This window comes from Myxocyprinus asiaticus, chromosome 21, assembly GCF_019703515.2.
Source record: "Myxocyprinus asiaticus isolate MX2 ecotype Aquarium Trade chromosome 21, UBuf_Myxa_2, whole genome shotgun sequence".
NCBI classification, from domain to species: Eukaryota; Metazoa; Chordata; class Actinopteri; order Cypriniformes; family Catostomidae; genus Myxocyprinus; species Myxocyprinus asiaticus.
Window position 1 is genome coordinate 14,620,001 of NC_059364.1, and position 14,485 is coordinate 14,634,485.

At 40.7% G+C, this 14,485-nt stretch overlaps 1 protein-coding gene across 2 annotated transcripts in view; it reads right to left on the reverse strand.

Moving 5' to 3' along the window:
• The window catches only part of LOC127412386 (ADP-ribose glycohydrolase MACROD1-like), an 817,662-nt gene that overhangs the window by 40,397 nt on the left and 762,780 nt on the right, over positions 1-14,485 (reverse strand). For both annotated transcript variants that reach the window (XM_051648695.1, XM_051648696.1), the window contains exons 12-14: positions 13,583-13,621; positions 12,817-12,861; positions 947-1,012 (exon numbers count right to left, since the gene is read on the reverse strand). In XM_051648695.1, coding sequence (XP_051504655.1) covers positions 947-1,012; positions 12,817-12,861; positions 13,583-13,621 — 150 coding nt within the window. The remainder of the gene's footprint in view (positions 1-946; positions 1,013-12,816; positions 12,862-13,582; positions 13,622-14,485) is intronic.

The following is a 14,485-nucleotide window of genomic DNA, read 5'->3' on the forward strand; positions in this document are numbered from 1 at the left end:
AGCTGCCATTTTGGGGTGAATTGGAGCAGCTGTTTCAGCCTAATGCCTTTAATTTGTGTTTGGGTCTCTCTCTCTCTCTCTCTCTCTCTCTCTCTCTCTCTCTCTCTCTCTTCAAATGGGATGGAGAGTCAGAGGATCCATCTGTGCGGTTCCAGCTAACACCTGTGTCTGCTCCAGAGTGGGATACAAGGCCACAAATAACATCAATTTTGCCCTCGCCCACACATACATATACACACCCAGTAAGATGAAAGACACAAAACAGGATTTAATGCACACACATCCACCCTGACTCCATCTGCGGAAAGCATTTGAAGTTGCAGTTCAGAGGGACACAGACATGCATTCTCGTAATCAATGTAGTGGGATAGTTTGTGGGTGGCATGGAATGCAGCACCTGGGCTACATAGAGCCCTGGAGGCCTCTGTCCTTCATTTAGAGTTACTAAGACTCATGAACCATCCTGCAGGAAATCAAAGCTCTATCGCCTGTACACACTCATCCCTATGGCCACTCGCACTATTTACTAGCCTCCCGATGACACCTGATTTCACTGCATCCCAAAAAGTGCTCAGACTGCTAATGTCATTGCTATATTTTCAATTGAATATACATTATATGGCCCAAAGTATGTGGACATCCCCCATAATTAACAGTTTTTACTATTTCTGCTACACCCATTACTAACAGGTGCATAAAATCAAGCATAATGCCATGAATTCTACTCAGACAAATATTTATAGCAGAATGTGGCATAGCATTCCTCATCCTCTGTGCACAAAGCAAGGTCCATAAAGACATTTTTTACTGGGTCTAGTGTGGAAAATCTTAACTGACCTTTACATGTCAAGAATGCTTAATCACTTACTGTTTGATTTTGTCTGAATTACAACTGCTGCTGCTAGATCAAGAGATGAGAGCAAACAGGTTGCAGATGTAGCATTACCTTTAGGATCTCCTTTCTCAGGCTTTTCTTTCACCTGCTCGAAAGTTACGGCATCTGGTATATCATCTTTAGAAAACAAACAAACAGACAAACCATTAGGAATTTCTCATTAAATATCTAGACACCCAAGAGACCCCCAAGCACCATGGGATGACACACACACCAATGCAAACAAAGGCAGAGACAACAATATGGGTGTCATTCATTTTGAAGATAAATTATTTATTTTTCAAGGTTGGTTTGCTTTTCCTGCTGAAATGAGATGTATTCTGCCAGGGTATGAATTTTACCCCTCCTGCTCTCAGTGAAACAGCTCTTGCATGGATGGAAAACGTATTCACATACTTTATCAACAGAACTTTGATACTGTCTGCCGACTGCTTTATGGTCATATTTATGCACACAGAAACATCCACGCATACACAGAGAAACACATGAATGATTGAGCAAACAAACACACACAAACATGAGAAAACAAAGCAGATGCGTCTTTATGCACCGATCCAGACTCAGAGGGAAGTGATGCATGCATCGCAGGTGCTCGGTGCTCTGGTAAATTCAGATTTAGCCTCTGTCTTTGCGCAATCTCTAGCTCTGGCTCACCTGGCCCTAAAAATCTCTCTGTTTTGCTTTTCTCCAGGGAGCATAATTGCAAGTATCTTTGGCTCTTGTGTTAGATCCAAGCAGTACATTTGCTATGCATCCTTGGCCTGGCAAGACAAAACTATTTATAGGGAGAATCACGTGACGCCATGCAAGGTTCGGACGGCGAGCTCTGCGCTCTTTGCTAGTTTTAAAACTTTTAATGATATAAACAGATGAGATTTGATACACCCTGATCCATAACAAGTTCTAGGAAGACAACATGTCAAAGAATTCAAAATTCTCAGGCTCTGGAGACCTTAAAAGACATTTACGTGCTCAAACTGACACCCCCCTGGAGGCCTCGGACCAGGGAGTCAATTTGGACGGAGAGGTGAACCAGATTCGGCATGAATTGCTAAATGTGTCGGCAATGCTGACGAAAGTCGTTGCTGACTTGGAGGATCTTGCTGCAATACGTTGATTGATCACTGCCATGGAGACGAAATTCACTGAGATGGTTACAAGAGTGGGGGATATCGAAAAACGGATTGATTATTGGAGGGAAAAGTTGGAGGATATGTAAAATCGTAGTCAGCGGAACAACGTCCGAATTGTTGGAATTCCTGATGGAGCAGAGGGTCAGAATATGGTGGAATTCCTAGACGGGCTCTTTCCGAGTCTGCTTGATATAACAGGCCATAAGCTGGAAGTCAAGCGAGCTCACAGGGTCCTGGTTCAGCAATCCGCTGAAGGAGAGAGGCCCCGATCAATTCTGGCCAAATTTCTGAGATCATCCATTAAAGATCTCGTGTTACTCAAGGCGAGATATAAAGGAAGGCTTTCTTGGAAGAACCACAGCATTTTCTTGTTCCCACACTTTGCAAATTCAACAAGAGAGAAACGTGATCGATTCAAGGAATGCAAGAAACTCTTACATCAACGGAAGGTTGCTTTTGCACTGATGTTCCCGGTCAAATTGAGAATAGATGCTAAGGATGGCCACAAAGTATTTACATGTCCCCAACAAGCATTGTCCTTCATAAAGTCAATGGAGTGAGTAAGTCATTGTGTGATACTCATGTTGCAGCTGAGTGGGCCTGACTCACTGAACATTCACTTGACCATCCTAGGAAATTGGGCGCCTTTTTTGTTTCTTTTTGTGCTGGTTCCACCTAGCGGCTGGAGTTTGTTTTTTGTAGTAACACTCCTTCAGGACAGTGTTGTGGATGAATCTGCATGTTCTTTGTGCTTATACCTTCTATTGGTTGGAGTTTGTTTTGTGGAGTATTTCTTGCAGGACATTGGAATGATTGGGTCATCTGTTGCACTCATGTAACAGTCGAATGGGCCGGCTCACTGAACATTCGTTTGACTGTCCGAGGAAACTGAACGGCCTCTTTTTTTGTGCTGGTTCCGCTAGCGGCTGAAGCTTGTTTTGTGGAGGAACACACCTTTGGGATAGTTATGTGGATGAATCTGCACATTCTTCGTGTTTATCCCACCTACTGGCTTGAGTTTGTTATATAGATTTTCTTCTGTTATGTAATTCTGTCTCACAAAATTTGTACAGAAACACTGGACTTCAGCAATCCGACAGCAAAGTTGTCGTAGGGGTTCTCGTAGGTTTACATGGACTGTTTGAGTTTAGAGGGATGGACACCGGTTGATGCTGTCGTGCGTGGGGTTAATGCGCATGTTTTTCTTTTTTCTGTTTGTTTGGTTTTGGGGGAAGTTTGGGGTTTGATTGTTGCACTAATAATGGAATGTGGTATTTATAATTTTGTTTTTGACACTCAATCTATATTTTCTAATATATCAAAATGTCAAATGTTAATATGAGTGGATTGTCTCTCTCCACGTGGAATGTGATGGGTTGGGGCACCCCATAAAAAGAAGGAAGGTTATTTATTTTCTTAAACGTAAGAACTATAACATAGTGTTCTTCAAGAAACGCATCTTTCCCCGCAGGAAGCTGAAAAATTTGGGAAGATATGGGGTGGGTATGTTTTCTTAAGTACTGGCTCAAGTAAGAGCAGGGGAGTCATTACATTGATAAGTAAACATCTACAATTAAAATGTCTCAAACAGATTAAAGATCAATTTGGAAGAGTCATTATTGTTTTAGCAGAAATTCAGGGGCAAAAGTTGATTTTGGCTAATATTTACGTACCTAACGCTGATGATCAGGGCTTTTTTATAGATCTTGAAGGGATGCTGCAAACCACTGGCACCCCTCATGATATAATATTGGGAGGAGACTTTAATCTTTTGATGGACTCAGTCCTTGATCATAGTGAAGCAAAAGGCCCCTACAGCAACATTGACGCTTCACAGGATATGTAAAAATCTTGGTCTTACAGATATTTGGAGACTTCTGAACCCATATGGTAAGGACTATAAAACATTTTCATCAGTCCATAAGATTTACTCTAGAACAGATTTTTTAAAATTTTTTTATCTAAGTCCCTCATTTAATCTGTTGTTGATTGCGCAATTGGAAACATTTTAGTCTCCGATCATGCCCTGGTGTATTTAGAGGTGTTGCCACATATGAGAAAAAGAAATCGTATAGTTGCCGCTTTAATGTATCCCTTTTGCAAAATCCTGAATTCCAACAAATGCTAAAGTCTGAAATCAATGTCTATATGGAGACCAACTGGTCCTCAGTATCCTCTGGGGGCATGGCTTGGGAGGCACTTAAGGCAGTTCTTAGGGGCTGGATCATACAGTATGCCTCATTCACCAAAAAATCCAAAGCACAAGAACTCGTGGAATTGGAAGGAAATATTAAAAGTGCCGAGGCAGAGCTGAAGCGCCGAATGTCATCTGATGGCCTCAGAGAATTGACCCAATTGAAATACAGATATAATAGTATTTTGTCGCAGAAGGTGGAGTTTTGGCTGCCATCTCACTTGATGCCGAAAAGGCGTTTGATATGGTAGAATGGGATTATCTTTTTAAGATTTTGGAAATATACGGGTCCAGGAATACTTTTATTGGATGGATTAAGTTACTTTATAGACACACGGTAGCGGCGGTACAAAAAATTGATTAATTTCAGATTATTTTACTCTGGATAGGGGCACCCGGCAGGGATGCCCTCTTTCCCCATTATTGTTCTGTTTTGCCCTGTAACCATTAGCAGCCGCGATAAAAAGGGAAGATGATTTTCCAGTGGGAGGTATGGCGCATAAGCTTTTGCTTTATGCAGATTATATTTTATTATTTGTCTCCGGCCCCATTAGATCTATGCCTTGCCTCCACAGAATTATTAATTCCTTATCTAAATTCTCAGGATACAGAGTCAATTGGTCTAAATCTGAAGCTTTGGATCTGACAGCGTAATGTCCAGTAATGGCTTTCCAGCTGGGTGCATTCCAGTGGTCCAAACAGGGCATTAAGTATTTGGGCATTTTATTCCCAGCAAATTTGTCTGATTTAGTTAGAGTTCATTTTGACCCCTTAATAAAAATGTTTTCGAGCAATGTGGGCAGGTGGGCTTCATTGGGAAGGTTAATGTTATTAAAATGAATTGTAATCCAAAATTTTACTACCTGCTACAGTCTCTCCCTGTAGATGTCCCCCTCTCTTATTTCAAGCAATTTGATAGCATAGTGAAGTCCTTCATTTGGAATGGTAAATGTCCTAGATTACATTTTAATAAGTTACACAGGCCAATTGACAAAGGTGGGCTAGGCCTTCCCAAGATTTTGTTTTATTATTATGCATTCGGTCTCAGACATTTGGCTCATTGGTTGCTTCCACCTGAGAAAGCCCCTCCCTAGTTTTGTATTGAACAGGAAGTTCTTGCCCCTATTTCATCATTGCAAAGTCTTTCTATCAAACTAATCTGAGAAGTTAAGTTACACCCAGTTATCTCGCATTTGCACTCGGTATGGACAAAAGTGTCCAGAGTGTTTAATTCGGACATTTATTTAAATGTTGCCTCAAGCATATGGCTGAACCCTAAATTATGTGTTAATAAGTCCCCTTTCTGCTGGTCAGAGTAGATTGTGAGTGGGGTTACTACACTCGGTGACCTATATGAGAGTGGAGTGTTGAGATCTTTTGAAAATTTGGTTCAACATTTTGGGATTCCCAGATCTCAGTTCTATAAGTATTTACAGCTGCACCACCTGCCCTGTATTGTTTTTGGGAGTAGCACACATACCCCTAAAGTGGCAGACACTCTGGGAGAGTTGATTACTGCTTTTGGAAAAGGTCATGAGGCATCAGTGTATTACTCTAATTTAGAGTCTGGGGGACGGAGCTTTAACTTCTATCAAGAGACTATGGGAGAAAGATTTAAACTTGGTATTGGAGGAGGGAGTGTGGGCTAGGATTCTAAAAAACATCAAGTCTGCATCTAGAGATGCAAGGGTGCACCTTATGCAATTCAAGTTTTTACATCGATTCTATTCGGCCCCCTCTAGATTGTATAAGCTTGGTCTTAAAGACACACCCACCTGCTGGCGATGCCAATCAGAGGATGTAGACACAACCCATGTCTTTTGGTGGTGTGTTAAGATCCAAACATTTTGGCTGAAGGTTCAGAGTTTTGTGTGTGACGTATTGGGCACTCGGGTTTCATTTTGCCCCAGAGTCTGTATTTTGGGTGATGGGGTGGTCATTGATGTAGAGAATAGACACATAAAATGTTGGGTCCTAACCAGTGTCATGATCGCCAGACAGATATTTTTAAGGGGATGGAGGTCGGCTGGAGCGCCCTCATTCCAGGAGTGGTGCTCAGACATGGGGAGGGTGGCAGCCTTTTAAGAAGGGTCATTTAGAAGACTGGGGAGCTTGGAATTGTTTGTGGGGAAATGGGGCAGATATCTGGTGTTTCTGGAGGGCTCTCGGGGAGGGGCAGTGGAGAGAGATGTGTAGTTGTCAATATGTGTGATTATATATATACACTATATTGCCAAAAGTATTTGCTCACCCATCCAAATAATTGAATTCAGGTGTTCCAATCACTTCCATGGCCACAGGTGTATAAAATGAAGCACCTAGGCATGCAGACTGCTTCTACAAACATTTGTGAAAGAATGGGCCGCTCTCAGGAGCTCAGTGAATTCCAGCGTGGTACTGTGATAGGATGCCACCTGTGCAACAAGTCCAGTTGTGAAATTTCCTCGCTACTAAATATTCCACAGTCAACTGTCAGTGGTATTATAACAAAGTGGAAGCGATTGGGAATGACAGCAACTCAGCCACGAAGTGGTAGGCCATGTAAAATGACAGAGCGGGGTCAGCGGATGCTGAGGCACATAGTGCGCAGAGGTCGCCAACTTTCTGCAGAGTCAATCGCTACAGACCTCCAAAGTTCATGTGGCCTTCAGATTAGCTCAAGAACAGTGCGTAGAGAGCTTCATGGAATGGGTTTCCATGGCTGAGCAGCTGCATCCAAGCCATACATCACCAAGTGCAATGCAAAGCGTCGGATGCAGTGGTATAAAGCACACCGCCTCTGGACTCTAGAGCAGTGGAGATGCGTTCTCTGGAGTGATGAATCACGCTTCTCCATCTGGCAATCTGATGGACGAGTCTGGGTTTGGCGGTCGCCAGGAGAACGGTACTTGTCTGACTGCATTGTGCCAACTGTGAAGTTTGGTGGAGGGGGGATTATGGTGTGGGGTTGTTTTTCAGGAGCTGGGCTTGGCCCCTTAGTTCCAGTGAAAGGAACTCTGAATGCTTCAGCATACCAAGAGATTTTGGACAATTCCATGCTCCCAACTTTGTGGGAACAGTTTGGGGATGGCCCCTTCCTGTTCCAACATGACTGCACACCAGTGCACAAAGCAAGGTCCATAAAGACATGGATGAGCGAGTTTGATGTGGAAGAACTTGACTGGCCTGCACAGAGTCCTGACTTCAACCTGATAGAGCACCTTTGGGATGAATTAGAGCGAAGACTGCGAGCCAGGCCTTCTCGTCCAACATCAGTGTCTGACCTCACAAATGAGCTTCTGGAAGAATGGTCAAAAATTCCCATAAACACACTCCTAAACCTTGTGGAAAGCCTTCCCAGAAGAGTTGAAGCTGTTATAGCTGCAAAGGGTGGGCCGACATCATATTAAACCCTATGGATTAAGAATGGGATGTCACTTAAGTTCATATGGGTCTAAAGGCAGATGAGCAAATACTTTTGGCAATATAGTATATATATATATATATATATACAGTTGTTCTCAAAAGTTTGCATACCCTGGCAGAAATTGTGAAATTTTGGCATTGATTTTGAAAATATGATTGATCATGCAAAAAAAAAAAAAAATTTTATTTAAGGATAGTGATCATATGAAGCCATTTATTATCACATAGTTGTTTGGCTCCTTTTTAAATCATAATGATAACAGAAATCACCCAAATGGCCCTGATCAAAAGTTTACATACATGTTTGGCCTTGTTACAGTCACATAAGGTGACACACACAGGTTTAAATTGCAATTAAAGGTTAATTTCCCACACCTGTGGCTTTTTAAATTGCAATTAGTGTCTGTGTATAAATAGTCAATGAGTTTGTTAGCTCTCACGTGGATGCACTGAGCAGGCTAGATACTGAGCCATGGGGAGCAGAAAAGAACTGTCAAAAGACTTGCTTAACGAGGTAATGGAACTTTATATAGATGTTGGAGTGGTGGTGGTGTAGTGGACTAAAGCACTGAACTGGTAAGTGGAAGGTTGTTGGTTCAATCCCCACACCCACCACCATTGTGTCCTTGAGCAAGGAACTTAACTCCAGGTTGCTCCAGGGAGATTGTCCCTGTAATCAGGGCACTGTAAGTCGCTTTGGATAAAAGCATCTGCCAAATGCATAAATGTAAATGTAAATATAGATGGAAAAGGATATAAAAAGATGTCCAAAGCCTTGACAATACCAGTCAGTACTGTTCAATCACTTATTAAGAAGTGGAAATTTGGGGATCTCTTGATACCAAGCCAAGGTCAGGTAGACCAAGAAAGATTTCAGCCACAACTGCACAAAGAAAAACCCACAGATAACCTCAGGAGAAATACAGGCTGCTTTGGAAAAAGAAAGCTGCTTTGGTTGTTTCTGAGCTGCATGCAAAGAAAGAAGCCTTTACTGTGCCAATGCCACAAAAAAAGCCCAGTTACAATATGCCCAACAACACCTTGACATGCCACAAAGCTTCTGGCACACCATAATTTGGAGTGACGAGACCAAAATAGAGCTTTATGGTCACAACCATAAGCGCTATGTTTGGAGAGGGGTCAACAAGGCCTATAGTGAAAAGAATACCATTCCCACTGTGAAGCATGGTGGTGGCTCACTGATGTTTTGTGGGTGTGTTAGCTCTAAAGGCACAGGGAATCTTGTGAAAATTGATGGCAAGATGAATGCAGCATGTTATCAGAAAATACTGGCAGACAGTTTGCATTTTTCTGCACGAAAGCTGCGCATGGGATGCTCTAGGACTTTCCAGCATGACAATGACCCTAAGCACAAGGCCAAGTTGACCCTCCAGTGGTTATAGCAGAAAAAAGGTGAAGGTTCTGGTGTGGCCAACACAGTCTCCTGACCTTAATATCATCGAGCAACTCTGGGGAGATCTCAAACTTGCGGTTCATGCAAGACGACCAAAGACTTTGCATGACCTGGAGGCATTTTGCCAAGATGAATGGGCAGCTATACCACCTGCATGAATTTGGGGCCTCACAGACAACTATTACAAAAGACTGCACGCTGTCATTGATGCTAAAGGGGGCAATACACAGTATTAAGAACTAAGGGTATGCAGACTTTTGAACAGGGGTCATTTCATTTTTTTTCTTTGTTGCCATGTTTTGTTTTATGATTGTGCCATTCTGTTATAACCTACAGTTGAATATGAATCTCATAAGAAATAAAAGAAATGTGTTTTGCCTGCTCACTCATGTTTTCTTTAAAAATGGTACATATATTACCAATTCTCCAAGGGTATGCAAACCTTTGAGCACAACTGTATATATATAATATATATTTTTTTGTGTGTGTGAGTCTATAATCATGTATGACCACTGGGATGTTGTTGGGGGCCAGGGTGGAGTTGGGATTGGGAGGAGTAATAGTATGGGTTAATTGTTGATTCTGTGTATATATGTTTTGTTATTCTGTGTTTAATATGTGAATCAATAAAAAATTGTTAATCAGAAAAAACTATTTATAGCATTCATAGATACAGCCTTCAAAGCTGAAAGTGGAAAAATACATCCAAAGTTGTTGAAAAAAACAATATAGGTATATGGGTGTGCAAACTGCAAACACTGTCCCTGCGTCCGAATATGCCTACTTTCTTATTATGGTGTATGCCAAAATGAGCATGTCGAACGAGCAGGATGTAAAAATCCTCAGTATTCATAAAACAGTATGAGAACAATACCCGAATGACCATACCACATCTGCTGATATTCTGAATTGTGCAACCAATGGACACTTTACTCTTCGATAATGCCAGATTAAACTCTGAGAAAAAAAAATCAGAAATCCGCTAGTCGGGCAGCTCTTTTCTAATTTAAGTGCTATACAGTATGTGCCATGAAAGTTTTTCCTTGTTCTTAAATTGTACTTGTAAATTGTATAAAAACCAGAGTAAATTATTTTCATTGTTTTTGTTGCTACAAAGTATGTCTGGGAATTTATTCATACCACTAACCTGCATACCTAAAGAACATACTTAATGGTTGAGAAGTTCTTCATCAAATGCAGCACATACTCTGGCAATATGTGAGTTTGAGTCAAGACATCACGAAGAGTCAAATGAAAATAAAATTTGTTAAAAATAAAATAGTAATTCATTAATTCAACAGTAATTCATTTGTATAAAAATTGATGTTGAATCAGCTCAAGAAATATACACAGTTAGTATTGCTACTGAATGCACTGAAAATACACAAAAGCAAAAACAAAAACATCACAAGCTTGATGTAATGGCCCGCAAAACAGATATAACAGTATGTAAATTGTGTACATACAAAATAAATAAAAATATTGCAAAATTCACTCTTGGTATTTGAAAATAAAATAATTTATTCCAGAGTGATGGGGCAAATAAAATGGCTTGATAGCCATTGCGCAGGGCTAAACTTATGTCGCAATGCAGCATGCCACACAATGTAGTCACCTCCAATAATTACAAAATGGAAACAAATATAGTTATGTGGCTTTGCACTGTAGACACTCTGCAGTCAAAGTGATGCTGGGTGCTTACTATATGTTTGCTAAGAAGGAACAGACTGTGGCTGGTTCTGTCCTCTGGGTTTGAATGTAAAGATTCTATCATGCTCCATAAATCCCCAGAGGGAGCAGGGACGGTGCCTTTGAGCGCATGTGTGTGTGTATTAGTGATATGGTGAATAATTTTAGCGTGTGCAGTGGTGTGTGTCTGTCAATGAACATGTTCTGATGTCTGTCTGTGTGTACAATCGAGTGGATTGGAGCGAGGTGTCTCATTAAACACACACACGCACACAGACGTCATGGTAATAACTGTATCTGACAGCCACTCTCCCTGTCCGTAATGAGACAAGTTCAAGGACAACAGAGCCAATCCAGATCCCAGCATGACACATGAAGCGTAAAGACTTCAGCGTCTTCGCATTGTGCTAATGGTAAGATGTGGAAAGACCCAGTGAATTTTCTCGCTTGGTAGCACATAGACTGCATGTGTTTGGGTGAGATCTATACATACTGAACCACACTGTAAGACGTATTTTGCCTGTTTTCCTGCTTTATGAGAAAACAGTGAGACAATTTACTTAACAACTGGGCCACATTTGCCATTTTTTTTAATACATATTTTGTTTTGTATTTCGGAGCAAAAACCTACGTTTTAGTGGGTATTTACACTTGGTCACTTTTTTTTTTTTTTTTTTACCGTTTTCTCCCCAGTTTGGAATGCCCAATTTCCAATGCTCTCTAAGTCCTCGTGGTGGTGTAGTGACTCTGGGTGGCGGAGGACGAATATCAGTTGCCTCCGCGTCTGAGACCGTCAATCCGCGCATCTTATCACGTGGCTTGTTGAGCATGTTATCGCGGAGACATAGAGCATGTGGAGGCTTCACGCTATTCTCCATGGCATCCATGCACATCTCACCACGTGCCCCACCGAGAGTGAGAACCACACATTATAGCGACCACGAGGAGGTTACCCCATGTGACTCTACCCTCCCTAGCAACTGGGCCACTTTGGTTGCTAAGGAGACCTGGCTGGATTCACTCAGCACGCCCTGGATTCGAACTCGTGACACTTGGTTACTTCTTGCATTTTTACCAATCAGATTGCTATCTGATCATGAAAAGACCAAGTGTAAATGCCCTCCAAGATGGATACGAGAAGGATATCCAGTGGTGGTGTGAGACGCATTCCAAACAAAACTCGGACAAGTGTAAATGCATCTGGCTGTACAAGCCACATATTTAAACTTTACTTCACCCAAACAGTACTACAGCAAAGGAAAAATGTGAAACATTACATCTACGACGTATTTGCATAGGGCTCGCTTCACGCAATACATAATAACAAATTAAGAAACTGATGCACATTGTAGGAGAGAGAGAGCTTTCTTCATTTATTTGATGCAGATCGCTGACAAAACTGAAACTAAACACTGACAATGAGCGCAGCTGATGTGCACTGATGTGTCTTACCTAAAAATACACAGTGCACGCGCACACACACACACACACACACACACACACATAGACACACACGTGGCAAGTCACTTGGAATCAAATAATAAATCAAATCTTTTAAATTCGCTGCCTGGCATTAGCATAATCATGGAAGTGAACTATGTTTTATTTGCATATTGCTCTGGAGTTGAAGATCGGATTTATATCCATTTGGCGGAGACACATTAATGTGGTCAAGTGTAAATGTAAAGTGTATATTCTATCTGATAGCAATCCAATCAGTATCAAAACAAACGAAGTGACCAAGTGTAAATACCCCCATATTCACTAACCACCCGCAATACATCTTAACCGGATAGCTAAATGTGCTTAAATAGCGTCGCGGTGCGAGTATTTACATTTAGTCATTGTCTTTTTTTTTTGTGGAAACAAGACTCCTTTGGATTTTTATTAAAGAGATATATTTGTTTACATTTTCTATTTATCATGACAACAGTAATTTATCAAATGACAAACTAATGATGGTGAAGAGCATTATAACTAGGCATATATCCAGAAACATATATCCAGATTTATGGGTGACCGTTATCCTCTTGTAGCAATCAACACTAAAACATGTTGGCACAGAAGGAAAAAAAGGAATAAAAACCTTGCTTCTGGCTTTCCATCTTTACATCATCCTCATAGATTTCATCTGAAATCAAACAAGACCAAAAGAAAAAAAAAAACAAACATTAAAAACATAATGACAAGATTCATGTCTTTCTTCTTAAATCCTACAGAAACAACAAGCAATGAAAATCTTTTATAGTCCTTTCATCAGACCACAGTGGCTAATCCTATATTAAAGAAGGGAGGATGATTGTTATCTAATCACTTCTGCTGCTGGCAGACTCAAATGAAAGCACAAATTCATCTGTTGAGACGAAAAGGAAAGAGTCTTGCTGATGTTTGATTGTCTGTTTTTTTCTTATTGGCCAACTAAGGAGGAGAAAAACCTCATTCTGGTGTTGATTTCAGAATTAAGATTACAGCGATGCATGGAATATTTAATCACGTTTTCAATTAAGCAGAGTTTTAACAATTAAAATTCAGGATATTATTTGATTCAATTTGTTCTGAGTAAAAGAAACCATTCAGCAAGTTGTAGTAGATAAAAGAATTCATTAGGTTCAAGAAAATTGCCCTTGTTTCCATGTTGCGAGGACAAGATAAGAGCAAGAGCAAAACACTGAGGATAACGAGACACAGGAACAGTTTAATGTGTCATCTCTTCAGAAGAGATAGGCATGGAACTAAATTTGCAGACCTGCTCAACTTCTGTAAACTTAAACTACGAGGAATGTCCCAGGGTTTTGTATGAGTAGGTGAAAGCCAGGAAAAAGAGAAGCTTTGAACGGTCATGAAAGGTCTACCTGTCTGGCTCATCATCTCCTCGTCTTCTTTCTTATCACCTGAAAAAATAAAAACAAAGAGCCATACATAAAAAAAAAATTAAAAAACTATTTATTTAGCATACACATCCATGCTATTGGTACTAAAACAAAACAGGGCACAAAAAAAAAAAGTTAAAAAACATAATAACCCCAGCACAATAACAGTGACTAGAGAATACTGTAGTTAAAATGCATTTAGTCACATTTATCTTCCCTTCAAGATCTGAATTTATAAAGTAGTCCATACGTTTGTCTTGATGACTGCTCTACTGCTGTGGTCATGTTTTGCATCAAATATATAGAATTATTCTGGCATACTGGCGGTTTCAATGCTACACTACTTTAGCGCTTTCTCAATATATCTTTAAAGCCTATACCAAAACCAGTCCCAATGGACAGCAAAATACAGAACATCTTGGCAAACCCCACATTGGACTCCCATGAGTCTGCTGGAGTGCGCCCATGGGCTTACATGATTTGGGCTGAATCTATGCATTTATCCCACATGGGTTATTTTTGTCCCTCTCAGTCAGTTTTACAGTGTAGTCCTCTAAACTCTTGACATCTCTCCATGTCTCTCTCTTCATTGATATCATAACACTCTTCTGGACTCTCTCTTTATCTGAGATGACATTTAAGATGAATTGGAAATTGAAGACCTTGATACAAATAATCCGCTGTACTTGATCATGGCCATTACGCCACTGACGTAATTTCCTTTTGTAACATGCAGGTGAGAGAATCAAATGCTACTTCACACCCAACTGACTGGACCTTTTAGACTTAACCCTCAGTATTGATCAATCAATAACAGCAGATTAAGATATAGTGAATTTATTCATTTTGAGGCCAAGGGTCATTTCTCCCATGACTAGAGCTCAA